Below are 27,942 nucleotides of genomic sequence, written 5' to 3'. Positions count from 1 at the left end.
TTATGTGGAACTGGCGCAGATACCGCTCCTTTCCAACTTGTGGTGTAGTGGCATGCTGTAAGGGGGGAGGACATTGAAGAGCAAGTATGGTTTTGGGAAGGGCAGAAGCTCCAAGTGGTGGGGTATGAAGGAGAACGTGCTGGGAAGCCAGGCAGTTGTCAGCTGCCCTTGCAGCGGTGAGTAGTATCCCACGGCAGGGATGGTAGCAGTGAGCTTTCTTGGCATCAAGCTAGGAGCCTTTCAGGAATAAAAATGCAGTCTCAGGTGAATCAATACAAACTTAGATAAAATTTACGATCAACCTTATTTGTTTCCCTGGGGCTCAGTAATGAAGAAGAAAAGTTTAGAAGAACAGACTCCCTAAAACCCAGTGTGCTGTCACCCAGAGAGCAAGGCAAAATAACATTTGTTCTAGCTAGGGAAAAACTCCTGACAGGGGAAGAGCCTGTGTGCTAGCCTAGAAAATATTAACTGTCCTGGACTTGGCAAGGATGTGGGTCAAGGGCAAAAAGCACTGGTCAGCCTAACAAGGCTAGATGTTGTAAAGATATACTGTTTATAAAGAAACATAGCTTTGTGGCTGCAACTGTCATATTTCTTCCTGTTCAAGAAATTTATGAAGGTAAAGATATTTTGAATCAAAGTATGATTTACAGGGAAGTGATTTAGAAGTAAAATGGGGAAGGATTATCCTGCAAGAGATACCTCAAGGCATATTTACAAAACAGGTTTAATTTAATTTTTAAAATGTGTTATTTGCCCATATTTGCTGGGATTTCTTTTCATCATATTGCCGGTTTTGTATTTTCCAGTCCTCCTTCTCCAGGATAGTCCCATGTGAAGAGGTGACCTGGTGAAGGATACCTATCTCTCCCTCAGTGGCTTTCTACATACTCTCTGATACTCACTGTGATATCTGACTTGGGAGCAGGAACAAAATCAACCTCTGTTAGATGCTGAAGGCCACCAAAGTTGCCAAATTTTTCATGTTTCCTCCACTTTGCTCGCTGGTTCTGGAACCATATCTGGATACAGGCAAGAAAGAAAAGGCAGAGAAATGAACAGGAGATGAAGGAGGAACTGCTCGCATCCAACTACTTTCCCTCCTCTCTCTAAGCAAGCATCAAAAAACATTGGCTTTCAGCTCAGCAGAACCAGGGGCTGAATCTAAAGGGAAACATTGGGTTTGACACAGCACCTTTCACACTTGGCATAGCATATGGGATTTCTGGACTGTCATCATAGCCTCTTTTCTCTTGCAGTTCACAGAAGAGCTAGGATCTCCCTGTTCAAGGAAAGACAGTGTCACAGGGTGCAGCAAGTATTCCAGGGCTCTCCTGGGAAAACAGATCCTTTTTCCGTCAAAGCTCTGCAGCAGTCAAGGCACATGGCATTCTGTTTTCCCTAGGAGGTGTGATCTGTTGCACAACAGGGCTATTTCACCCTGTTCCCGGGTGATTAGACTGGGGAAAAAAACCCACCTAGATGTTTTGCTGCGCTGCAGTAAAAATGTGTCACCAGTGGAGATGTATTATAGTAACAGGGTTCTTCCTATATTTAGCTGGTAACATGTTGAAATTCATAGAAGGGACCTAAGCAAAACACCCAAGGGGATGAAAACTTCTAAATCACTCAGCAGTCTATGTTATCTGCCATATCTTTTGCAGTGGAAAACAGACAACTAATTTTCTCAGGGGAGTTTCTTTCACTTGTCAGCTGATTGACCGAACTGGCTTCTGCCTGAGGCACACAAGCATTTGTTGTGCAGCCACAGTAGTGAATCTTGCTGCATTGCTGTGAAAAGTTGAATCCTCATTCCACTGCAGTTTCTAGCTGGCTTGGGAACTTGCTGTTTGAATGTAAGCAAAGTGGTGCACATGAACACATGAACACATCACAACACAAGTGATCAAAACCAGATGCTACTGGATGTAAATACGTATATATTTTAAACCAAATAATGAACAGCTCAATTATTTCTGCATCTCTTGCCCAGAAAGGAATGGGAATATCAGGAGCCCTCTGCTATATTGCTGATAGTTAGCAGTATCTGAGGTTACTGAAAGGACAGCTTTGTTTATCTGGGCTTGCATGTGTTTGAGAACTGCTCAGTCTGTATGAACAGATCCATTCCCTTTCTACCATGCAGGAGTTATACGGTGAAACAGTACCATAAAAATGTCTCCTATTTAACACTGACAAAGTGATTGACAGCAGAAGAGAAACTAAAGACAAAATTCAACCTTTGAAGTGCTCCTTCTAAAGTCTGCATATGGGATAAAGTCCTCATTTCAGGGATTTATTATTATTTCTTTTTTTAATAAGGCAAAGCTGTGTTCACAGACTGAACTGCTCCTTTTTTCCCAACCAACTCTCCAACACCTTTACCCCTAAAATGATTTCTCATTGACAACCCTGTATTTCTTTTACTGGGATTTAGACCTATTACTCCATGCTTTGTCCACCACAGATACCAAGCTACAATTTATTCTTTGCATGCTACCAACCTTCAGTTTTACAGTGTTCCTGAGCTATGGCAGTGAGACAGAGCACAGTGTTCCAATGTCTGTTCATGTAAGTCACACTAGTGTTAAAGCCAGGGATGAATGCTTCCTTAATACTGCCTGACATTTTACAAAAGACTCATTTGCCCTCTCAGTGGTCAGCAGGTTATCCAAAGAAACAAAACCTAAAACAGAGTGCAGAGGGAGGGTGATGTGCCCCATGTTGTAGGAATGGCCTCCATTTGTTGCCCTGTAAGATTGTTTATTGTTCTCTTGTAGACACATGGCCAATCATCCAAAGCTTGCTGTACTAAAGAATCAGCCTTTTCATTATTTTCCACTCCCCTAATCTTCTTACCATTTCATAGCACTATCATTAAAGGTTTTACTGACTTTGTAGTTCAAATTTACCTTTGTGTCAGTAAATGGTTCCTATGAGAGACCACCTTCAAAATGTTCTCATTTGTAATTACTCACTTGTTGCAGACCTAGCTTTTTGTCTCCTAGAACATGCTATTTGATCTGCTCTGTATTCTTAATCCAAGCAGGACATAGGACCAAGGCAAGGTACTTACAGTGGCATGCCACCAATGTAATTATGTTTATCAACCAAATACATAGAATCATAGAATCATAGAACCATAGACTGGTTTAGGTCAGAAGGGATCTTTTAAAGATGAACTAGTCCAACTTCACTGCTATGGGCAGGGACATCTTTCACCAGATCAGGTTGCTTAAAACCCCATCCAACCTGACTTTGAACACTTCCAATGATGGGACATTCACAACTTCTCTGGGCAACCTGTTCCACTGCCTTGCCACCTTCACTGTAAAGAATTTCTTCCTTATGTCCAATCTAAATCTACCCTCTTTTGGTTTAAAACTGTAACCAATAATCTCATCATTAAAAGATGAGTTTTACATCTATTTTCCATAAACCAGTATTGATAAGTATTAAATGCATTACCCTTTCTTTAATTCTTCATTAACAGAAATTCATATTGGCTTTATCACTGTTTTGCTAAAAATGTTTGGCTAACAGGCCAGTCATTATCTGGTTGTCCTCTTTACCCTTTAAATTCTGACACATTAAATTTCTTCAAGGCCCCTAGAATGTCTCTTGCTCCAGGACTGATTAAATATCAAGACTGATGACCCAAAGTGTTTCTCAAGCAGCTTTTTAAGAACTACTGGAGCTAAGTCACCTAAATGTCTGGATTTAAAAATATCTGTCTGTAGCAGCTGCTGTTCAACCTTGTCCTTATGGAAAGTGGCTCATCATCATCATGTGATACTACCACCTTACCTGACATATTTCCAAGGATAGAGCAGAAATTATGACTGAACATCTTTGCCATTTCTGCATTATCCTTGACAGTCCCACTGATTTTATAAAGTAACAGATCAAGATAATTGTTCATATTTTTTTTTGTTTGTTTGTTCTTAATGGACTTTTATTGAGTTTCTGATTATCCTTAATTTTTCTGACCAAAGCTTTGGCCTCTATCTTTCTGCTTTGTTTATCCATTTTTTTATAATTTCTTGTTTCTAATGTTTACTCATCCAGCATTCCTCGTTTTGCATTGCATGTAGGCATGCACACATACAGGGATATAATTCTGCCTATCCACTTAAACTGTTTCACAGCAATCATCCTTTTGCTTCTTGACTGGAGGACACAAGTTTTTTCACACTTATGAACTGTTTCACTTGGTTACCCAATGGTTGCTCACTTGTTTTCCCCCAGTTAAATTATCTCTCTCAGGCGATTTGTCAATACTGCTTTTAGCTTTGCCAAAACTATTATTCAAAGTACCAAGATCATATATGAATTCTCTGCAGTCTATTTTGCTTATATGTGGCAAATGCAATCAAAGTTATAACAACTTGTAACTTGTACCTAAGTTACTGTTAATTTTTAGTTCTGTGGCCAGTTTCCCTTTATCAGCCAAGATGAGGTCAAACTCAGAATTTCCTGTGTTGTGTAACACTGTCTGAACTGGGAATTTGCCATATGCAATACATACATGAGGGGCTTTTTACTTCCTTTGTGTACATCTCTGGTTGATGTTTCCCATGATAACTATTTTACTTTTACCCCTACAGATTATGAATAAGTTTTTAAACAGAAGATCACCCTGTTCTTTCATGTCATTTGCTGTTCTGTTGGGAACGCTGACTAGTACCCAGCTTGTGCTTTATACCATTGGAAATGCATTGTGGGTGCACTGATATCGCTACAGGGCATATTATGGCTATGCTGTTCCAACTCTCCTTGTCACTTAACTATGAAGCAATATCATCATGGTTAGTCGATAGTCCCAGGCATGTCATAGTCAATAAACTGCTCTGTATTGAACTTTGATTGTTAGAGAGGGATATGTGCATAGAGTTACACTTATGACTAGCATTACAGCAAGTACAGAAACTACCTTGTGCAAAAATTGTCACAATAGTGCCTGGTAAACCAACACCAAATGCCAATACACAGTGGTATGTGTATTTTAATGTAGTAGATTTCATATGCAGTAAACATTTGGGGTCAATTTTGAGCTCAGTCAGTGAGACTACATTACATCAGGGGAAACTGGATTAGTCTCCATGCACTGAAATTACAGACAGGGTATTTAAAGCCTGTGATATCAAAATACAGAAAGAATTTTCATTTGGGCAGTTATTTTCACTTTTTTTGAGACCCTGTAGAAGATGGATGTGGACAACAGTTTGTATGGGATGTACATTAGTCTATGAAAGGTTGATAAATGATTAATAAATATTTTAATAAATGGCTGCTCTGTTGCTACTGAGTCCAACAGGTTGTTCATAATCATCTGTAATTCGTATTTGCTATGCATTTAGTATGCTTAGAGTTCCTGTTAACCCTTTGATTAATCCCATTTGATTAGTCCCAGCTGGGTGACAAATACTTTTTTCTTTATTTGTAAAAGGGAAAAGAATGGTACTGGCCTCCTCTTTAGGGTAACAGAGAGGTCACATATTTCATTAGTGTTGTCACCTAGGCATAAACTATTAAAAATGTGCTCTGAATAAAGAATTGGTGCAGTGAGCATAGCCTTTTGGAGACACAATGTACCTGAACTCTGGCTTCTGGGAGGTTTATCTTTGCTGCCAGTTGATTGCGAATATGGACATCTGGATAGTGAGTCACTTGGAAAATCTTCTCCAGTTCTTGAAGCTGCTCAGCTGTGAACGTTGTCCGGATTCTCCGTTTCCCTTTCCTCTCAACTGTGCAAACAAGGAAAGTTGTATCGCATTTTATAGAAAAAGGCCACAGAACCACAAGAAGATTCAGATTCAGAGATACAGCAATTTCTGTAGATTGCTATGCAGCTGGGATGGCACCTCCAACATCTTCTAGAGGTGTACTTACTACAGGTGACTGTCTCCTGACCCAGCAGTGGATGTGAATGAGCTCCTTTATTCAAGAAGTGAGTCAAAAGTCCCTATTTCCATGGATCCACAGCTACAAAACCCTATGTATTTTAACCTCGCTAGCCCTGCAATGGGTTTGTCATCGAAGTCCTTTAGGTTGGACCAGCCTTTGACCCCTTTTTGCTCCTGTCACATGCATGCATTTGTGGCTAATTTATAATCCCTTATTAACTATTTGTGAAGAAACCCTTAATGTAAATGGAATGAGAGTAGATACTCCATCTTGTCTTGGAGCTGTTCTGATGCCTGTAAGAAATCACCATCTTTCTTTCAGCTCACAAATTTTCCATCCCTGTCCTTTCCTGTCATACGAGTCCTACTAATCATGTTCTGAGGTATTATTTTATCCTATTGTCACTCTATCAATTTTAATTTTCTCTTCCTGTATTCAAGATCAATGAGTACCCAAAATGCATGAATGCTGTGAAGGAAAGTCAACTATTCTGGATTGTCTGACTGATGCTCTCTTCCCATACTATTACTTTGATAGTATTTAGGGACAGCCAGCAGTTTCACTTCAGTGTGACAGTGGCATAAAAAACAAAGAAAACAAAAAACCAAACCCCCCCCCAAAAAAAAGAAAACAAAGAAAAATCATGGTTTTCCTGACTGTGCCATTGTGGTGTGGGGATCTTCTAAACAAGCTTAACCTTAAGAACTACAAGGCCTTAAAACCCATGGAGCAGCATATGAGGAAATCTGAGTGCTGTGAATTCTGAAGGGGACTCTTAGACTTCTCCATTCCTTCACCTACTGTGGTCTGACCATACTAAAGACTTCCCTCAGCACTCCTACACTGTTTTGGAAATGCCTTCCTATACCAGGGTATTTTATTTAGAACATTAACTCTCTGTGCCACTTAGTGTAGGTTAGAATAAGTTCTAGGTTGCTCTGAAATGATGCTGATGAGCTGATGTCTTGCAAGGAAGGAGAAGGGAAAAGGAGCAGCAGAAGTGAGCTCTAAGGCAGCTGATCTGCAGAATGTGTTCAGCCTTGTCCCAAGGCTTGAATCCTCCCTGATGCACAAATGGAGTATCTTCCAGCTGACACTGAACAACCAGCACAAAAAGCATGCCCCAAGCATTGAGTCACAGGGTTTTTTCTACAGAGCGTGGAAAACTGCAGCCTGATAGGACCATAAAAATTCCAATATCACTAGTGACTCTGATGAACTTGCTACTCAATGACCTGAAGTAATTGGCAATGACACCATGTTGTTCAAGAAAATAACGTTTTTGAATAAATGCTTTTAGTCTTCCATGGTCTCATGACAACTACCAATTCATACTATAACTAGATGCACACACTTCCTAACAGGAAGAGTTAACCAGAGGTTTGCTTAGTCCCTCCAAGGGTCTTTGTACTTTTTTTCCCCTTTTGTTCAAGCATTAGCATAAACTTTTCCTTTTGGGGGCTAAAGCAGTGAAAAAGGTAACAAAATGCCTTGGACTATAAATTGGGCTCTGTGTCAACCAGAAAATGACATTTTTCATTCTGTAATCAAAACTTCATAGTGACTCTGTTGACACAGAAAATAAGGAACAAAAAATTCTGTCTATTGACTTGGTAGGAAGGTGACTAGGACATGGTATCTGGGGACCAGTAAGTGAATATATTCCATTGTACATATTTAATCTTTTCTAAACCTTCCAGGTACTTTGAAAGGAAACTAATCATGCAAGAATAACCGAGGACTGTAATTTGTCATAAACACCGTCAATACTCCCATATCTCAGAAGCAGCCTAGTAAAGCTGATGTCCAACACAGTTAGATCCATATCATTAGATTTTTCACTGGCTTACCAAAGTCCTACTATTCATTAGACTGCAGAGCTGTCTTCAGCCCCAAAAGAAAAATGCTATTTACATTGAGTCTTGCTGACACTACCGGGGCAGAAATCCGAAATAATTTTGTGCAATTATGCTGAAAATAACAATGGGCACCCTCTCTCCTAATTACAAAGTTGCATCTACTGGAACCTTCCCAAAAGATGTCTGTAAGGGGGATTTATTGCTATATGGATTAAAAGGGAAACATCAACGCGGAGCATATGAATCTCAGGACACTATGTTCCCTGTAGATATGGTAAAGCTAACAGTTTCTATTGGTGTCTCTTGCCTGGAAGATTTTCACCTCATACCTCGCTTTGGGGACTCGCTTCCATATCCTCCTGGGAGATACTGCAGACAGGTAAGATTGAGTACCAGGCTGATATTTTGTCAAGCACATCATGTTCTGTCATACAGTAATGATTCTCTCTGCTGTATTTTATCATTACAATGTATATTTATATTTCTCTAGCACAGAGCAATTCATATAGCTGATCCCTACAACAAGTGAAGTTTGTCCTGACCTTGTCATGGTCTCAGAAATTTAAGGCCTCCCTGAGATGTCCTGTATGTGTCCCTGAACACTGAGCTGAGCTGAGCTTCTGCCTCTATCCAGGGTAAAGACTGGCTCCACAAACCTGGGAGAAGCTGCAGTCTGCCTCCAGAGTGGATCAAGAGATCCAGGCTCAAACTGTGACCACCTCCTTGTTCCTGTGTTCCAAAGTGTACATAAACAACTGGGATTCTGGCAGGGCTCTTGTCCTGCCAGGTTTTGTATGCCCAGGCAGTCTATGTATTATACCTTGTAGCAATCAGAAAGCCTTCAGGAGATAAAGAACCAACCTGTCTACCTCCTGGAAGATTTCCAAATTAACAAAAAAAATCCCAATTACTTTTTTAAAAAAAGAAGTATTAGATAATAAACTGAAGTATAGTTTCATGACTATACAAAACAAGAAAGAAACCATCTACATTTTAAAACCCAAGCTGTCACATCAAATAAATAGAAATAAAAAGGTGGTTTTTAATATTCCATCAGAATACAGCAAATAAAGATTTAGTGCAATATAAACCCTTCTGTCTCGTACATTAACCAGACTCTGCAGAATTGGGATGACTGAACAGGACCATGATGGGATTGAAAGTGACTGCCAAAGACTAGCTGGATCAGACCTCATTGCAGGGGGCACCATGCAAACAGCAATCATTAGTTCTTGCCCATAAGCACATACGATGACAGCTATCATCTCCTCTAGTGCCCAAACTAGACATTACTATCTGAGCTAGAAAGGAGTGGTTTACATTATTAGACCATGCTAGCTGCAGGGCTTCTCCATACAGAGTATGTTCATACACACCAGAGACTATAAAGTGGATATCCCCTGGCTACCAGCTTAAAAAGTCGTGGGTGCTGGCAAGACACTTGTTACAGAGTTCATTGGATTAATCAACCCAGATAGATTCAAGAAATCAGCTGTTACAAGCAATGCAATACCATCTCTACAGCGTTGAGGTGTGGAACAAACTCAGTAGCGAAGATCTAGAAGTAGCTGCAAAGTCTACCTTACAAAGAATATACAAGAATGAGAAGACAAAGGCTGTAAGTTTGGGAAGAAAATTTTAGTTGAGCTGGGATGTCTTATGATACCTGACAGCTGTTTCCATTGTCTTGAACCACACAGTATTTTAAGCTAGAGATGGGATGGGAAAGAGATCTGACATAATCTTACTGTATTCTGTCACACAGGCAGCTAAAAGTGTCCAGGACTAGAGAGCATGGCTTCAGAGAGAATAGGCTCGTGAGTTGCTGGTGTCTCATATCAGCTTCTTTGGTATGAAAATGACCCAGATAACTTGTTGATGGGCAAAAGAAACTCCCTATCAGTTCATTCTCATATCCTCCGCATTTTTCCTTCTTGAAAGGTAAACTATTCTATAGACAAGACTTTTACTTAAGGGATGGGTCTAGACAGTGCTCAGAATTGTCAATCCTACAAAATGAGATTTTTCAAAGCTGAAACTCATCAGATTAAACAAATACAATAGCATATGAGGTCAGCTATGGGCCTGTAGAGACTGAAGGATAGGCTTTGATTTCAACTGCAAATGAAATTAAATTGCTAACGAAATGGACACCTGTGAACTAATCAACACTTTTGCCAGTACGAAATCTAGAAGAGTCCTTTTTTTCTGTAAGTAATCAGTCATTCTATTTTTTTTTTTTTTAAACCCACTATAAAAATACAAAAAATCTGGGACTCTATGTTAACATTTTCTCTTGCACGTTGAAACTTCCTCTTACTGTAGCTTTGATACTTCCCTTTGCCTTGGGACCTTAGCTTAGAGATCCCATAACAAACAACAACATTCAGAATTACAGTCTAATAAAGAATGTGGGTGGAAGATATAAGACTTGAAAGTGTTGGAAGTGTAACATTGGCTTTACAAACATGGCTCTAGAGTCTGTGGGAAAATAAGACTATCTGAGTTTCCTAAGCTATTTTCTATGTAAAAGCTGATGACATTCAAGTGTGCTTTTATGCTCAGTGAAAGTAATTTGCAGGTTAGCTGGCTGCTGAAACCAAGCCTGAAAATACCAGTCAGCTAAATATGTCAGCATTTGCAGATGGTTAGAGATACAGCTGTCTATACATTGCCTTACGGTTGACATTGGAAGGGCCAGATTCTCCATGCTGATAAAGCAGTGTACCTCCTTTAAATTCAGTAATAGGCTCCATTTATCCTCTGCAGAACTGGCTTTATTACTACGTCGGACTTAGAGCAAGTTGAAACATTTGAACTTTATAGAAATACAGATTCTTCTTGAAGGTGAGCAGTGAAAGGACAAGATCAATGTGTACAAGTTGCAGCAAGGAAAATTCTGATTACATAATAAGAAAAAGTGTTTTCACCATGAAGGTAGTCTGACATGAGCCTGGAGTGGCGGAGATGTCTCAATCCTTGGAGATATTCTAAACTTGACTGGCCTAAGCATCCTGATTTAAACTTGCCTTGCTTAGAGCTGGGGTTGGACAAGATGGTCTCCAGAGGTCCTTCCTAACTTACTTTATTATGTGATCTCTGACCTCTAAATATCCACATGGACTGAAGCCCCCCAATCATTCCTTTCCTAAAAGGTTTGAAAATTTAAGGCTTTAATACTATGTACAGCTCAAAGAGTCTGATTTGCAGTTTTTTATTTACACAGTTTTAGCTTTGTGTATTACGGCTTATTTCAACTATCTAGTATAACACAGTCACAAGAGATGAGCAAATCAATACCAAAGACTACTGCTTGTTCCTCAGTTTACTAAGTAAATATGTGCAGCTGCAGCAATGCCATACTTTGGCAAATTCATTCTGGACTATAGTCTGTAGTAGGCAAATAGCCTATGGCAGGGGTTTTCAACCTTTCCTTCACCATGGACTCCCTTTAAATACCTTTTGTGGCTCTGGACCACCAAGACTTAATTCAAGATTTAAAGCACTAGACTGCATCAAATCTTTATTTCAATTTTCTCATGAAGGGTTTTCAAATTTGGAGAGAAAGGGAAATAAATTAATCTGTTAATGCATACACTTATTACAATATCTTTATTACAATGATTCCATATGAATTTAAAATAACAGCATCAGCACTCTTGCTCAAATGGTCCATTTTATGGTATTTTTAACATGCTAATTCTGAATTTGATGCCAATTTTTACATTAAAATTTGATGAAAAGTTTTTACAGTTCTTCTCACCTCCCCCCTTGTTTGTCTGTGTTCAGTCACTATATATTTTTGTTTACAGGTCCAGGGCCACCACTTGTAGGAGCAGACTTCAGCCCCATTGTGGCCCTAAAGAGGGCCATTGGGTTAAGAAAATGTCTTTAAGAGCAAAACTGCCTAGTTAAAGTGGGTCCCACCAACCATACTAGCACCGAATATACTAGCTTGTCAGGGCAGGTGTTTGGGGTTGGGGGTTTGAGTATGAGAGGAGCATTGAGGGGAGTGGGCTGTGGAAAAAGGAGGCTCAGAGCTTGCTGTGGGCCAGACCAAATATTTCTGGGCTGGATGTTCCCCGCCCCTGCTTTAAGCCTTTGTGGACCCCATGTGACAACACTGTGGCCCCTCAAGGGTCTGTGGACCACAGGTTGAGAATCACTGGCCTACGGTGCACCTTGCACTGCTGCTTCTCAGCTGTCCTGCATACCTGAACCAGCTAGATAAATGCTACCTCAGGGACATCTCTGCAATTGCATCTCCTATTTGGTCTTAGCCCATTAGCAGGCTAAGACTGTATCAAGCCTACTTGGTCTCATTATAAGGTCATATACTGGAGAATTAAAGAGCTAAAAACCCAAGAGAAGGGCTGGAAGTCAGTGCTGGCACATATTTGCTTTGGAGTATCTAATCTAGGTAGATCAAAACTGGTGGCATCAGTTTATCTTACTGCAAACCTCTTTGTCATTTCTGGACAGACACCCTCTCACAGTACATGATTTTGCTGCTTTGACAAGAAGAGAGAAGGCAGTTGCATAAGCAACCAAGTGGTTTTAGCTACATATCCTCAGAAAGATATTTTTCTCAGAAAGTTGACTGTATCATTTGTTTCTCAGAAAGAAACTCAGGAGCATTGAAAAAGGTCCTCATTATATCTGATTAAGTTCTGGTTTTCCCCTTAAGCCTCTTTAAAAGGAGTTTCTCTCTTCTTTTTAGTTCAGATATTACAGATAAGTGGGTCTCCCAGCTGGTTCCTTCTTGTGGCTTTTCTGAATGTTGCTCTTTTATGGTGCCATTCTGCTCATGGCTGCCAAGCCCATAGCAAAAAAAACAATTGTGACTTTATCAAAGAGTTATTACAGAGTCATGATGGCATCAGGACAAAATGTGCTTGTCTGCATACAGAGATTTGCCCATGGCAGTCCTTCTCCTAGTTAAAGAGGTGGCTCACAGCTTTCAAAAGAACTTGCGCTGCCATATTTAGGTGGGAGTATGGCAGTGTGGCTAATTTTTATTGAAGTGGTTTTTCAGCCTTTGTTAAGGAGGACTGGCATAACCAGTGATACTGATCCTAATTGGACAGGTACAATGTGCTCTGGATAGAGCCTCCTGCTAGCAAAATGCAGCATTTAGTATCCAGCTGCTGGCTGTTCAGGCGTTGCTGGAGTTAAGACAGAGCAGCATGACTTGAACTGTTGAAGACTTGACTTCCTCCATTCAGTTCACAACTCCTTGATGGAGAGTTGCTTCCACACTGGCACAGAGTACAGTGCCTAATCACCTGACAGCAAGGCTGAAATGCAGAGAGGTACAGACTTTAGGCAGTGTGAGCAGGAATGCTAAAAATACCAGGCTAGAAACCTGTTTAAGCAAGCTGTATGGTGGCGGCCAGGGGAGTTTCTTAGTCTGCTTGTCAGAGGAGTTGGCAAGGATGTATGAAACTATTCCTGTGGACAGTTCATTGCCAAGGAGATCACCATCAACCTGATTCCCTGGTGAATTTAACCCTTCCCATCTGTCAGCAAAATTATGATAGTGTTTACAAATGCTGTTGCCGTGAAATGGTGGTGTGAATAACTCTGGAACAGTGGTCAGCGAAATACCTGAGGAAGAAGCACGCAGGTCATGGTTGAGGGAGTCATACTGACAGAGGTGTGTGTTAGTTTCCATCGCCCGATATCAGTTCTGTATCTGGGATAAATGACCTGCACCTTCATGAACTCCTTCAGGTCAAAGCAGATTTGGAGTAGGTATACGTGTAGTTTCCCCATTTGGCTAAATCTCAAGGTTGAAATGTACATTCTGTGAATGTTCAGCCATTGTCAAACTTCACGTTAAAAGCAGTGGCCAGCCTAATCCAGTAACAGTTCATAACAAGGAAAACAGGTTCTCCACAGCTCTCCCCACACTGGGTCTCTGGTCAACCACCTTTGTCAGAAACCATCCATTTGCCCATGAAGAAAGCCAAGCTTACTGCAGACTGCACAGCCTGTCTTCTACTTTATTTTTGCTCTTTGTGGTTATTTGTACCTGTAAGACTCCTGACATCAATCAGGCATGTTTGTTTACATCCCTGCCTCAGAGACTGCTCTCCCTCCAAGAAAACATAATTCCATCATTATTTTAGTATGTAGTCTCTACTGTTTCCCATTTCAGCATAAAACACTTGCTAATACAATAGGTAAAAAGCCTGCCCTCAATTTCAAAGAACAATAATTAAAAGTACCAAATCTCAGGGATGTAATGAAAAGTTCTCAAACAATTAAGAAGCAGCCAATAAGTACTTGCAAGACCTTTGAAATAAACTTATCAAGATGTGCCATCAACTTTACAAGTGGTCACATTACACAGATTTGACTAGCAGGAACAAATTAACCTCTGGGTCCTGTATAATGTACCCTTTGGATCCAAAATTCCCAGGCAAGAAGGGACTGCTCGAGGAAAGCACTGAATACTAATATTTGCTGTAACTAAAAAACCCTCCAAACCCACAAAGAAACAATACAGACAGAACTCATGATAATCCCCCACCTGCTGACAGCTTTGCTTTCTTCAGCATTTGCTTGGATCAGTGAGACTTCTATGTGAACACAGTCTGAAGAGTGGGAGTAAAGGATTCAAGTTCATGCCTTTAATTTAATATTCAGGATGTGATTGTACACAGGTAGTCTTCGAAGAGGGAAAATAACAAAGAACCAACCTTCAACAATGCCTCAGGTAAATCCACCAAAACAAGGTCAATTGTCTGCTGCATTTCTGAATGTATATAGGAATACTGCACTTCAGAGACACGGGGCTGCAGGGACTATCACACTTAGAAGACTGGTGAGACAGCTAGCGGCAGCCAAATTACATATACGTTTATACGCATATACGTTTTTATAAACGCATTAAAATAAGTCAGCATATTGGAGAAAAGACTGTTCTGCAAGAGATACACTGTGCTGTTTCATAGGGGTACATGTATTTGACCATATTGTCCACAAATGAACAGTATAAATGAATTTATGACTTCAGAGAAAACATAAACACTAAGATAAAGATGCCTGTGACTGGCATCAGTACAGAGGGATCCAGACTTATACTGGAAGTTCTCCAGAACTGCGATCATCTCTACATTTCCTGTTGTCTTTATGATAATTACTGACCAGAATTTGTCAGTAAGCTTTGGGATCAAAGATGCTATCATAATCATAAAACAGTTAGATTAATAAAAAGATTCCTGAATGCCCAGTCAGCAACGTGCAGAGGATTTCTACTGTGGAAATATTTGGATGATGTTGACTCATTCTGGCAGCCTCCTCTACAGTGAATAATGAAAATATGAGCTGCAGGAAATAACTTAGTCCAGTTTTTCCCATGGCCTGAAACCCCCAGTTTCTGGCAGACTTAGGAGCCAGATCCATTTACTGAAGTCTGATCTATCTTGTAATTGAATTATTGCACAGAGAAGAAATCCCACAATATTGGGCACCCACCAGAGTCTTGAGGTGGTGCTGCTATCTGGCTTCTCCAAGGCACTGACTGCTTCCTCACTGGAGCAGAGGACTGGAACCATTACCCATGTGCAATGCTGGGCACGCTCATCCACTGCCTTTGGATGTAAAAAGTTACAGTGCACACACACAAATGTATACGATCAGACCCAGCATGTGAAAAAGACATGCAAAAGAGGATCTGAACTACACTGGTGTCTTGTACGTGGCAGTCTCTGGCAGGAGCTACTGTAGATCAGGCAGGTGTGTGGGAGCATGTAATCCTCTGAGGGTCCAGTGCTCTGTTGCTGTGAATTGGTCAAGTCCCAAGGGTGCCACACAAGAGCAGACAAAGCAATTAAGAGGAAACTGGGAGCTCAGGATTTAAATCGGGTGTTTACATGGACACATTGCTGTGATGCTGACTGATAGCCACAAGAGTTTGCCCTGCTTGTTCCTAAGTTTTGAAGACCTTGGCAGTGGTGGTGGTTGCACATAGCAAAATGGCAGCAGTGAATCATTTCACAGAGAGCTGGCCCAAGCAGAGTCTGTACCCACAGCTCCAAAGTAAGGCATCTCTCAGAATGGTCTCCTTCTAAAATGGGTTTTATCAGCTTCAAAGAACCATGCCCTATGTAAATGTTCTGCTGCGCTTTTTGTGCATAAAGCCACAGGTGAAAACACCCAACATTCACAACCAAAGCTTCCAATTTCAAATGGGGGCTTAGCAAAATTAAATGTCACTGTCAGCATGTCTCTAGCATATGAGGGCTTTTCTCTTTTTTTGCTTACAGTGCAGCCTCTAAGTGCAAAGTGCAAGAGGCATTGCTTCCTGTAAATGGTTTGTGATAAGGGCATAAATCTATTTAGTTTAAATGACACTGCATTTCTAAACCGCTTAGTCGCAGAATCCATTTTGTGGGAAAAGTAAATTTTAGGAACACTACAGTGTTACAGGGTTTCCTGGAAATATGTTCCAAATTCACACTCAGGGTCACAGCTGGAGTGCTCTTGCTATCTCAAACCACCTTCCCATAAAGGACATATTGTCATAGCCGCCTCATCTTTCTGCTCCTAATAAAACACCTACCAGACAAACCCCTGACCTCCTGCCTCCAAGGTCATTGTATAACATGCTTGATTTCTTCTGCTCCCTGACAACTATACGGATGTGTATGCTTAGTCAGAGTCTAGCATCCTTCCTTACAAACTATGCAGGTGTTTTATATGGATAGAGGTGGGCTGTGAAAAAGAGGTGAGGAAACGCCCAGCCAAGGACTTCTGATGTCTTTCACAGCAGAAAGCTCTCCCACTGCTCAGGTTGGTGCTATTGCCCTGGGCACTTGTAGGTATCCTTGGTGTGAATGTGAGAGAGGTCCTGGGGAACCTCTGTGGCATATGCTATGGGCATTTGGCACAGCTTATAGCTACCATGACAAAAGCACATCTGAAGCATCCCAGAGTTGCTAGGCATGGAGATAGAAATTAATATGCCATCAGCTAGAGCTGTCAGAATTACAGGTAGACTGCACCATCCCTGGAATCTATCTCTCCTTCACGTGCTGCTGCTGACCTCATCTGGGAAAGGTGATTCTAGCCACAGCCAGAGGCAGGAAAAAAAGAAGCTGCCAGTTCTTCCCCCCCTAACATAAAGTGTAGGAAGGAGACTGAAGCTCATGATGCTGGAAAGGATTTTAAACCCAGGCCTCCAGCTCTCTGCTAAGAATGACACAGTGTGTGAATGGGATCCAAAACATCATTGTTTGTGCACTGCAGGAAAAATGCCAGTCCAGTGCTTTAGGGTCCTCCCCCTCCTTCAGCCAGTTTCCATCAAAGGCTTGGCAACTGCAGGAACCAGTAGCCTAGAAAATGACAGATCATTAAACCTCTGCTTGGTTTCAAAACCCTACTGCCACCAGGAAACAGAGATATTTTTTTTTAAATGCCTTTTAAAAATAAGTTGTCATTGAAAGGGCTTGCTCAGCTTGGCTCATTTTTGTGCAGATAATTACATGCTCCCCCCCCTGCTTTGTTGATAAGGCTGGTACCAACCACTGTGCTGGTCAATGAGGCTAAGTGTTGAGTCGGGACAGCCACCTCCCTCCTCTGTCACCCTGGGAAAGCTATCTCCCAGCTCTGGTGTGATACCCGTGGCTGGGGACTCCCTATCGCATGAAATACAGTCCTTTTTAGCACTCATGGGCAACTCTGAGTGCCAGATACATACAGCTCTGGCTCTTTTGCAAGGAGGCAAAGTGATTTTGCCCTGCTGCCATCAGGGAGTGTGCAGCTTTGTACTGGGTCTGGCTGAGCTGGAATTGGTTTTCCCCTATAGCAGCCCTCACGGTGCTGTGTTTTATGCTGGGAGCTGGCAGGGTGTTGATAGCACCCTGGTGTTGTGGCTACTGCTGAGCAGGGCTTACACAGCACCAAGGCTCTTTCTGACACTTCCCCCAGTGGGACGGGGTGGGCAAGATCTTGGGAGGGGATACAACCAGGACAGCTGACCCAAACCGACCAAAGGGATATTCCATACCATATGACATCTGCTCAGTATAAAGCTGGGAGAAAGGAGGAAGAGGTGGGGTCACCCTTGGTCCTCCGAGGCAACTACTACACGTATGGGAGCCCTGCTTCCTGAGAAGGCCCGACATCACCTCTTCATGGGAAGTAGAGAATAAATCTGTTTTCTTTTTTGCTTTTATGTGCAGACCTTTGCTTCGCTTTGCTTATATTAAAACTGCTTTTGTTTTACCCACAAGGGTTGTGTGTTTTTTTTCCCCTATCTTATTTTCTTTCCCCTCTTCGCCCTGTTGAGAAAAAAAGGGGGAAGGGGGCAAGTTATAGAGTGACTTGGTGGGTACCTGGCATTTAGTTAAGGTCAAACCACTTACAGGGCAGAGGTTAGCTAAAATATCCAGTTATCTTACAAGGCTTCTCTCTGCATCAAGAGAGACGTTGTCTTGTGCAGGAGGAGGAGGTGACAGCAGCTTGTCACAAGACTCATGTATACCATAGCAGCAGCAGCAGGAACAAACCTCTTTGTTCAAATATCTTTCATGGAAAGAAATGTTTCCACTACCAACTTGTAGAGTATGGGCCAGTGAAGATGTGTGAATCTCAGTGAAGCCAGCGAATAACCCTGCATTTGTGGTCACAATGGTCTTCAATGGACTTCATTAAAATTGTTTTTTCCTTTCAGAAAGGAGTGAATATTAACAAACTATCCAGGAAACATCTTACTGCAGCTACTGAGAACCTGTTTTCTGGAGTGTAGTATGATTTCTGTATTAACCTTTCCTAAAACTCAAAGTACTTAAAGCAGTAGGTTTTTTTTACACATGCTACTTGTCTTGTCCAGGTATCATGCATCCTATTTAGATTAAAGTTTCTGTGCAACATATGGGCAAAGTGTATTTGTATTGTCCTTTGCTTTGGTGGAGAGGTAGACTAGTGTTTACCAGTGCTCACAATTAATGAAATTAGCAGACCTACCAACATGGCCAGGCTTTAAAATTGGGCCCGACACATTCCACAGACCTACTGCCCATGGACAGTTAGCCTGTGTGCATGCTGATGACCTCTTCATCACCTGTACAGTGGGTCCAAGGTGTACAGAACACATCAAGCTGATTCGGCATGTTCAGTAGCCTCGGTCCCTGTGTTGTGCAATGCACATTTACCAGGAAATGGGCATTGCACAACCTGGAGAGTGAGGTTGCTGAACATGGTAACTCCGTAGACTGCCATCCCAAGTAGGAGGGCAATAAACACCCAAAGCAGTCCCTATCACTAAAATTGGTAGGGTTGGCAGGCCTGACCTAGATCTTTAGCTCAAAGGGTGGGTCTCCATGTTTTCAAAGGTGAGACTGAAGAACCATCCCCATGACTCAGTCAGGAGCTTAGCAGTAGAAATCTTTGTGACATCTGTTGCTAGGTATTGCCATATACATCATCATTGTAAGATAACAGCTGTGGTTTTGGGTACTCTGGGAGAAAGTCTGCATATAGAAGCACTCACCATGAAGTGGATGGGCCACTGTGATATCGCATAACTGATCTTCCTTGTGTTTTCTTTTGCCTTCCAGGTGTTCACATACTGTGTCCTCACCCAGGAGGGATGCTGGGCTGTCAGTAGGTCTGCAGTGAATTGCCTGCATTTTCTTTGCTGTGACGACAGGTGCAGCACATGTGGCAGGGAGAAGCATTTTGGCAGAAGGTAAGTCACAGTCTAACTGACTCCTGCTGCTGGAATCTGTGAAGGACACAGCACAAGACAGCTTTGAGTAAAGAAACCATTGTTCAGTGCACCTTCCAGTTGGTGTGGAAAAAAAAAAAAAAAAAGCATGGGTGTGTTCTAGATACAATTCAAACCTGGTAATATTTTAAAAGGCCTTAATCCTTCTGCACTATGCATCAATGACAAGGTGACCTCATGTTGTAGGGGCATGATCCTGGTGAATTTGACCCCAAAATCTAGCCTATTCTTTGCTTCCTTCCACGTTAAAACTTCCATTGGTCCTTGTGGGAGATTTTCAAAAAAGGAGTGTAGAAGTAAGGACACACAACCAAATGATTAAGAAAGCTCAGCTTCCCTGTCAGTATCCAAATTGGTGGCTGCCTTTTCTGAAGAACTCAGAAGTACAGTAGATGTAGAGCTGCTCCAAACATCTGTCAGCAAGATTGCCATGTAATTTGCTGGATGCCAAATGCATTTAAAAATGTGGTCCTTTCTTAAATGTCTCTGTAGGTGCATCTACCCTATAGGACAATGGGCCAGAGAATATGCTAAACGTCGGTGTCTTCCCTGATTCAGCTCCATTTATTCTACATCTGGGTTGCCTACCACTCAGATTTAGGCACTGGATTATTTTAAAGGTAGCCTTTTCCCAGGCTGTCAACATTTCCCATCTGCCTTTGTGACAGGCAACACTGGTGATATCTAGGAAGCTACTGACAGCCAACTCATCTTCATGAAATCACCTGCATGTTCTTGTTGATAGGACAAACATAAGAGAAGTGCATGTTGGCTCACTTCCATGAAGTGCAGCCATAGGGTTATCTTAGATTTGAGCACTGGTGTTATAAACAATCTCAGTGGGATCTGAAGGTAACCTCAGCAGTAACCAGTAGTGACATGCTAGGACACCTGACCCTGAGTGGTGATGAAATTGCTCACAGAAGCCACAATCTTTCTTTTGCTATGGTTTTGCCTTATTACTAATATGATCATCTCTGTCTGTAGCAGGGGAACTTTCAGGATCTTTCAGATGAGTTTTATGCTCTCATGAATGCAGTATGAGTCCTTACTCATCCTTGAAAAGCCTGCACTGAAATACAACATGCTGGGAAGCCTTGTGGTCCAAGAGACTGGGCTGTTTGTGGCTGTTAGCATCCCAAGAGATGTATCCCAAATACTCCCATTCTCTTACCACTTTTTTCCACATTAAAGCCTCATCATAAGCCCAAATCCTGAGTGCTTTATGTGCTGCCTTTGGCAGATGCAATCAAGGCTCAGGCTTGACTCTTCAGAGACAAGATAACTGGATCTGTGTTTCTTTAAAGGCAAACCTAGAATCTGATGTAGTTCTCCTCCATGCCTGGACTTCTCTGCTTGGAAAGGCAGAGTAAGAGGTAACATATCGGGGAAATTAGATTCTATTGTTAACATGACCCTGAACTGAATATGACAGCACAGGTTTGTCTGCTATTACCACCAAAAACCATTAAAATCTTAATGCAATAATGGACTGCATTCCTGAGCACTCTCTGGGGTTTGCAGCATCTATGGTTGTTCCTCTCTCCCCTCTCATGTCTAAATAACAGCAGGTGTGAATTCCAACATGTTGTACTGGAAGAAACTAAATTTTTAATATATATTTTACTTTTGGTGCAGTAGATAGCATTGACAAAGATTTAACTCTTTAGACTTGTCAGGGGTTTATTTTCTGAACAAATAACAAGTTCTATTTGTAACCAGCCTTGGAGCACTGATAATTATAGCATCTGGAGACAAAGTGCCCCATTCTGCCCTCAGTAAATGCCTACACAATAAGAATTTTACAGAGGGCTGACACTGACAAGAGCTCTAGAAATTAGCCAAAGCCTCATGTTAATAAAGGATGATTATTCAAATGTTATTTTTTTAAATTATCACCAATCTTTGGGTAAACTTCTAAACACAATTGCATGTGTGTAGCCATGTTGACCTTAAAAACCTTGTATGAGGTCCACCTCTCAGTTTGAGGCATATTGTACAAAATGGGTCTTATTTAATTCCTTTAGGATCAACTAGGATTGAGTTTTTTGGTGAGAAAACAGGTGAGGTTTCAAACAATATTTGTGGGATAAAGGAAAAGGACGGACCTGGGAGTGGTCACTAGGATGGGGCTGGGTTTAAATGATTCACTCAAGATCTCAGAGCATATCAGTATTGGCATAGGTTCTTAGCCCAGGATTTCTATCTCAATCTGCCATCCCTAAATTAAGGACTAGTTGCATTCCTTTGCTAGATGTGATGCTGAGAAAATGAATGTTGAAGAACTGATGGTGCTTATACCCTACAGCAATGTGAAATGTAAGCATATCTGAGCAGGGTGCTCTTATGGGCAGTGATTAAAGCTTTCTAAGAATAACGCTGGCATTTTCTAAATTATAGAAAACTTCAGGTCTTCATCCTTCATATTTAACTTTCCTCCCCAAAATTTTTCTTTGAGGTGCTCATATACTCCCGTAAGCATACCTTACATATTAACATGGACAGAATAATTATAGGCTGAAGAAGAGAAAACAGGGAGGGAATATATCAATGTCCCTGTAAACTGGTAAAAAGGAGTGAGAGGATCAAAGAAGCAAATTAGAGTGGCATGAACCTTAAAGAAAGGCTGGAAGAATCAAGGAAGTTTTCTGGAGACTAAGATTGAAGGTAGATGATACTGAGTTTAAAGCACATATCTGAGAGTTAGGAGCCCCAAGGTCTGGTCCTGTTTGTGTTGCAACCTCCTCTAGTGCTTGTTGTCATGAGCAAGCAAGGGGATTGTCTGAAGTGTTAGCTCTTTAGGCCAGACAGTACTTTTTGGTGCATATTCATATGATTCCAGCAGAGTGCTCTGAAAAATACCTATGAATTGGCATGTGGTAAAATTTCCATTTACTCCAGGGAATGCAGTTTTCTTTTTTTCTTTTATTTTTTTTTTTCTTCAGTGATGGCAATGGCCTGGCACAAACAGGAGATATTTTGTTACTGCCATGCACAGAAATTACTTTGATTTGTGGCTCAAAATGGTCTTTTTGGCTTGACTTTCAATTGCATAGGAAAGCATGGGAAATTTCAGGGAAGATAGTACGACTTCTTTTTGGAATCAGGAGGTTGTTTCAGATGGCCTAAGTTGCATTTAAGCCTTTTTGTGTAATCACTGGGGAGAGAGAGACCTGTTGTAGGCATAAGGCTTATGATTTTAGGGTGTAAACATGGAAGAGTCTGTCACTGAGAAGTGCAAGCAGCTTTTTATTGTGCTGTTTTTCTCTTGCTTCTATAATTAATTTTTTTTTAAGCTTTTTTTTTTTTTTAGGAGATTTTTTTTCCCTTGTAATAGGTGGGGTCAATTGCTGATATTGGCCAGGTGGTATCTGTTCAGTTATATTCTTTTAGCTGTTTCCTCTTTTGCAATAAAGCTGGGTGGAGTGTTGCTAAGGGTAAAGTAAACAATCACCATATTGACATTTGTGTGTGAAGTGGCAGTTGTGTTCTTATCAATTTGCATATCCTTAACATAATGGTGCATAACACAGGCAGGATGACAAAATTACTGTATCCTTTACTGCTTTTGCTATTGATTTTCCCACGTGTAACATCCTCATCCCAAGCTGTCCTTGACTTCATAAAGGTTCCTGGTGGTGCAACCTCACTGGCAGAAACCAGGGGAGTAGTGAACAATTATTTCAGATATATTTTGAAGCACATTGAAATCAAGTTCCCAGGGATTTCAGAAGGATCTTTTCTGAAATAGGACTGCTAGTCTTCTCTATTTAAAATGAGAGTTGTCACTAGGGAGGAGATCAGCATTTGCTGGGTGTTTATTTGTGTCCCTTTCAAAGACCATGGTTACCCTTCCTAGGCACTGTGACAAAAAGGAGAGGGAAAGCACAGATTGAATACAAAAATGCCTTCTTGTTCACTATTCCTGTTTTAACTTGGTATGAGTCTTTCAAAAATTCAAAAAATTAAAAAAATTCAGTAGACCTCATATCAACAGCTGCAGTTTCAGGTCATTTAGTAGTTGTGTTTGTGCAGTAAATTCACAAATGGTTAACATTGCAACTGGGAATTCAAACATTCCTGGGAAGACTGCATACTTCTTATTCCAAGTCCCACTGGAATTGCACTCACAAAAACCTGTGAATTTAGAAGTCAGACCCACAGATATTGTCATACATGATCAAGTCCTGCCCCAGCTTTCTGTGAGAGGCTGACACTGTACATCACAACATCCTTTTTGTGAAAGAATCATAGATTAATTCAGGTTAGAAGCAACTTCTAGAATTCATCTGGTTCAGCATCCCTGGGTTTTCTTGGGAAAGGACTCCAGGGTAAGCTTTGTCCATGTCCCTCATTGTGACATTCTGCATTTTTTAGTCCTCTGGTCCTACCCATCTCCTCAGCTCTTAATGGCTAGATTTAGACTTCAGGACAAATGTGATGTTAGTATCTAGACTGTCTAGATCAGCAGATGAGCTGGATGATAAATTCTAGCCTAGGTATTTACCTTATGGTAGCCATGAGTATGTGTGTGGTGGCAGTTCTTGATCTTATATGGATCATGGCTTGGCTCAGATACCTACCATATGGGATGTGGGAAATGTTCTTACAATTCATAATAAGATATAACTCAGTCCTGACCTGTGGTACTTCTTCTTTGCTGCCGTTGAACTGTTCTGGGAAAGCAGCTGTATTTGTGTCCCATCCTGGAATTTCCAAGTAGTTCCCTAGCTCATTTCAGTTTCCTGACCTTGGCCAGCACTGAGCCAAATTAGATATGGCTGCCTATTTACACAACTTGTTTAATGCCAGTGTTATATGGCATGAAGTTGAATGACTTTGATGAAATACAGCAATTATCCCAAGATGTACAGCATAGGGTATTGCACTTCTGAAATAAATAAAGCTTATCTGGAAAAACTGGCAGTTCTGCTGGGAAAGCAAAGGGTAATAAGCTTAGGTATCTTTTTGTTGTTATTAAGAAACCAGCATTGAAAAAGTCCATGATCAACTGAAAAAGCAATGTGCAACATTTTGGAATATCTACAGCTTTCCTGTTTTCCCAGCTCCAGTTAAGTGAATCTTCATGCGTATATACTATTTTTGTTAGTTAACATTTTACATTGCCTCAAGTTTATTAATTCAACCTTGCTTTCTATCAGGGGAGAGAAGAGTAACAATATTCTCTTGCTACAGATACAGTCTCTCTCTGGCTAGGTGATGAAATGAAGTCAAAGGCAAGGCCTGGCTGTTCTGCCTGCATTGCTTTCAAGGTGAAAAACTGTACTCCCAGGTGGAGCAATTTGGGATGAGACAGTACTGGCAGTGCAGTAATGCAATCCTAGGAACCCACCATGTCGTGCATACAGATCTGTTAGACCTTGTGCTTGGAGCAGCATGCTTAGCCAAGGCACACAGTGAAACAGGGCTTCAACATATTGATTGCAAACCAGACCTAATACGAAAAGGTCCAGTCTCTCACACATTTCTCTGTTCCCAGAGAAGAGTCTCATGGTGTTAAAATGCAGTTCTATGGTCCATGTTATGAACAGCACTGACTTCATTTTCAGTGGTATTATCTCTCTCACATTGGATCCAGTGGCACAAAGTGACTGCCATGGGCCCTGTGTAAAGGACTTCCAGCTCACAAAAGCTCAGTCCCACAGAGTTTACACCAGCATTTCCCCCTCTTCAAAACCTGGCACCTGGGCTCCTTTGGCACATGAGCCCATTACACTTGCACTAGCATCAGCTATGTCACTGTCCACCCCTACAAACTACCAAGCTCTCGCCTGCTTCAGCACAATATTTAAAACATAGCCTGGGTCTGCTGTTGTTCAGGTCCAATCTGCACTGGCAGCTTTAGGAAACCTCTAAATGCTGCAGTCCTCCAACAATACCAGTGGTGAAACAGCCAAGCAACACTAGCCATGGTCTTCAGCAACCTTGCCTATCTTTGAAGCTGCCCTTTCTTTGAGCAGCAGGGCAGACTTTCAGATTACCTCAATAAGTCCCATCCAACCTCAATTATCCCGTGTTTCTGTGAAAATTCAACAGCATGCTGTCCCTCTTCCCCTTCCTATGGAAAGTCACAGGTAGTGGCACAAAGGCAGTGGTTGTATACTCAGACCCAATGCTTGGGGGTCCCACAACTGCGAGATGTGTTGTGGTCTGGCTCTACCCATGAACAGGAAACAAACTCTGTACAGAATGAGTGAAGTTACCCCGTTCTAGAGTTGAACAAGAAAGTGCAAATCTTTTGCAAAGCATGGCTCAGAGGCAGTGTTAGTGGAACCAGGCTGGAGTCCAGCTGATGACTAACATTACACTAGTGAGTGTGGTGCTCACTTCACTGTGGTTTTCTTCCCAATTTAGGTCTTGTTCGCTTTTTAGTTCAGGTCAGTATCCAGTTTTGTCATAAAAAGAGCTGAAACCATGTGAATAAGCAATGGTTAATTGGACTGTGAGGCTTCTGGAAAAAGACTATCTCCCTTACTACTGGGTGGTTCCTCCAGAGTCCTGGGAAATGGGGTCTTGATCCACGAAAGGATCTCTCTGTTACAAAAAATAAACTGTAGCGTTAAGCTTTGTTGAAACCAGCTGAGCGAGAGATGAGTGAAAAATTTCTGTTAAAACTACAGGTAATTCTTCAGTTAAGTGGATGTGTTTGTATACATTAAAAAATGTCCTTTTCATGGAAGACGTAGATTAAAAAAGAAGAGAAAATACTACATCCAGAAAATGTTGGCCACTGGTCTTTGTTTAAGGGAAAAAAAAAAAAAAAGACAATTTCTGTGGGGGTAAAAGGCCATAACTAAACTGAGGAAATAGAAGTTAAAAAGGCTAATGCACTTACTGGATTGCTAGGAGCAAAGTCATGCTGGTTTTCTACTAGCTAGAAAGTTTATTTAGTTCATGAAAGGATCTAGTGTCCATTATGATAAGGAGAAATGATTAAGCACAAATGCTTTCTCTTTTCTTGTTCCAGCAGTTGAGTTCTAGCACTCCCTAGCTACCATTACCCTTACAGACCATTTCTCCCACTTGATTTATCAGAAAATGGTACTGATATGAAATTCGGCTGTAATTCCAGACAACAGCCAGCTCTTGATATAAGTGAAGGTCCAACAACTTCATTAAGTAGCAGCAGTTTTAGGCTAGCTTCCTGACTTTGAATGTCTGTCCTTCCTTATGACAGATGATTTTTTTTTTTTTAATAACAAGAGTACTGTTTTTAAAAGAGAAAGACAGCAGGATGCTGTATTTGTTTACAATAAGCATTTCTCACTGTTACTGAAGAGAGCTACATGCAATAACTCTTCAGGTTACATATCCACCTCTCCAATGACACTGGAGCTTCATAATGTACAAAATCCCACCAAAATCTGTCAGTTGAAGCCAGTCTACTGCAAGGTTGAAAGCAATTAATTTTTTAAAAGATTATTTCTGTTTACATAATGAATGATTTGTATCTGATTAGGGAAATCCCTGATTCCTACAAAAGCTAAAGAATAAAAATTCTACATAATCAAACAGGGTAGCTTTAGAGGTTAAAAAAAAAAAAAAAAAAAAAAAAAGAAAAAGGAATATTTTCATTGTCATAACTGGTATTTACCAAAGGCCAGGGGTGATCCTGCTTTTAAGGCTAGAGGTCTCTCAGTGTAGTTACTTCTGTTCCTGGTTTCACTGCATAGGGTGGTGCTGGCAGAAGGTTTCTTTAAGATTTCCTCAATTGAAAAGGACAGGCTGGGCTTCTCCTGGCTGGAATACACCTGGGCATCTGTCATCTTCCCTCCAAAGCAGCCACGGGGCAGAAAGTCCTCTCCTGCTCTTCCAGCTCTTGGTGCTCTCCAAGAAACATGCAGCTGGGAAGGTCTGTGTCTCTCCCCACCTGTGTCCAGCCGACCTGCAGGAGTGCTGAGAGGAGAAACAAAGGCAACCCAGAAGTGAGCACAAGCAGCTGCTCCTCTCTGCTGATAAGCTTGAGACCAAGACCTGTGCTCCCATATCTGAGGAAGACAGAAGTGGGGGTCAAAACTCTTACCAACCCCACCCACTGCTAAACATTCCCCAGCTGGTGCAGATTTACAGAGCTATGAACAACTGCATGGCCATCCCAACAGGAAGTTCACTCCTCACAGACCCAGGTAAAAAGTGTCATGGAAGGGCTGCTTCTTTTTAGTATATCCTGTTTGTGGGGTAGTTATCCTCCTTTTCTACTTTCAGGCCAAAATCTGTGAGAAGCCCACTGTTTTTTTACTATTATGGAGTTAAGAAAATAATTGTCAGGATGAATATTTGTCCTTTGTGCTATTTACTAGCAAGAGACACACATGTAAACCTCTCTTGCATACAAAGGGGTGTCACTCATGGAAACCTCCCTCACCAGCATTTCCCAGGTTATGCTTCAGCCATCCCTCCCAGCCATTATCTTTG

At 41.3% G+C, this 27,942-nt stretch overlaps 1 protein-coding gene across 1 annotated transcript; it reads right to left on the bottom strand.

Annotated features, from left to right (window-relative positions):
• ISX (intestine specific homeobox) lies at positions 1 to 27,942 on the bottom strand. The gene is made up of 5 exons (XM_026867930.1): positions 27,122 to 27,942; positions 19,270 to 19,503; positions 5,599 to 5,750; positions 909 to 1,025; positions 1 to 237 (listed from the first exon to the last, which is right to left on the bottom strand). The coding sequence occupies exons 1-5, from the start codon at positions 27,291 to 27,293 to the stop codon at positions 1 to 3; spliced, it is 912 nt and encodes a 303-aa protein (XP_026723731.1). The 5' UTR covers positions 27,294 to 27,942.

This window comes from Athene cunicularia (genome assembly GCF_003259725.1).
Source record: "Athene cunicularia isolate RWA chromosome 1 unlocalized genomic scaffold, athCun1 chr1_part2, whole genome shotgun sequence".
Lineage (NCBI taxonomy): Eukaryota > Metazoa > Chordata > Aves > Strigiformes > Strigidae > Athene > Athene cunicularia.
Note: the sequence above shows the minus strand (reverse complement) of the source record. Positions and strands in the feature narration are given on the sequence as shown.

Coding starts and splice junctions, on each gene's coding strand:
- ISX (XM_026867930.1), bottom strand. CDS start 27,293: ATGACAGATGCCCAGGTGTATTCCAGCCAGGAGAAGCCCAGCCTGTCC. Junction 19,504..27,121: donor AGGATCACCCCTGGCCTTTG/GTAAATACCAGT, acceptor TGTCCTTCACAG/ATTCCAGCAGCAGGAGTCAG. Junction 1,026..5,598: donor TCCCAGAAGCCAGAGTTCAG/GTACATTGTGTC, acceptor GCCTGTATCCAG/ATATGGTTCCAGAACCAGCG.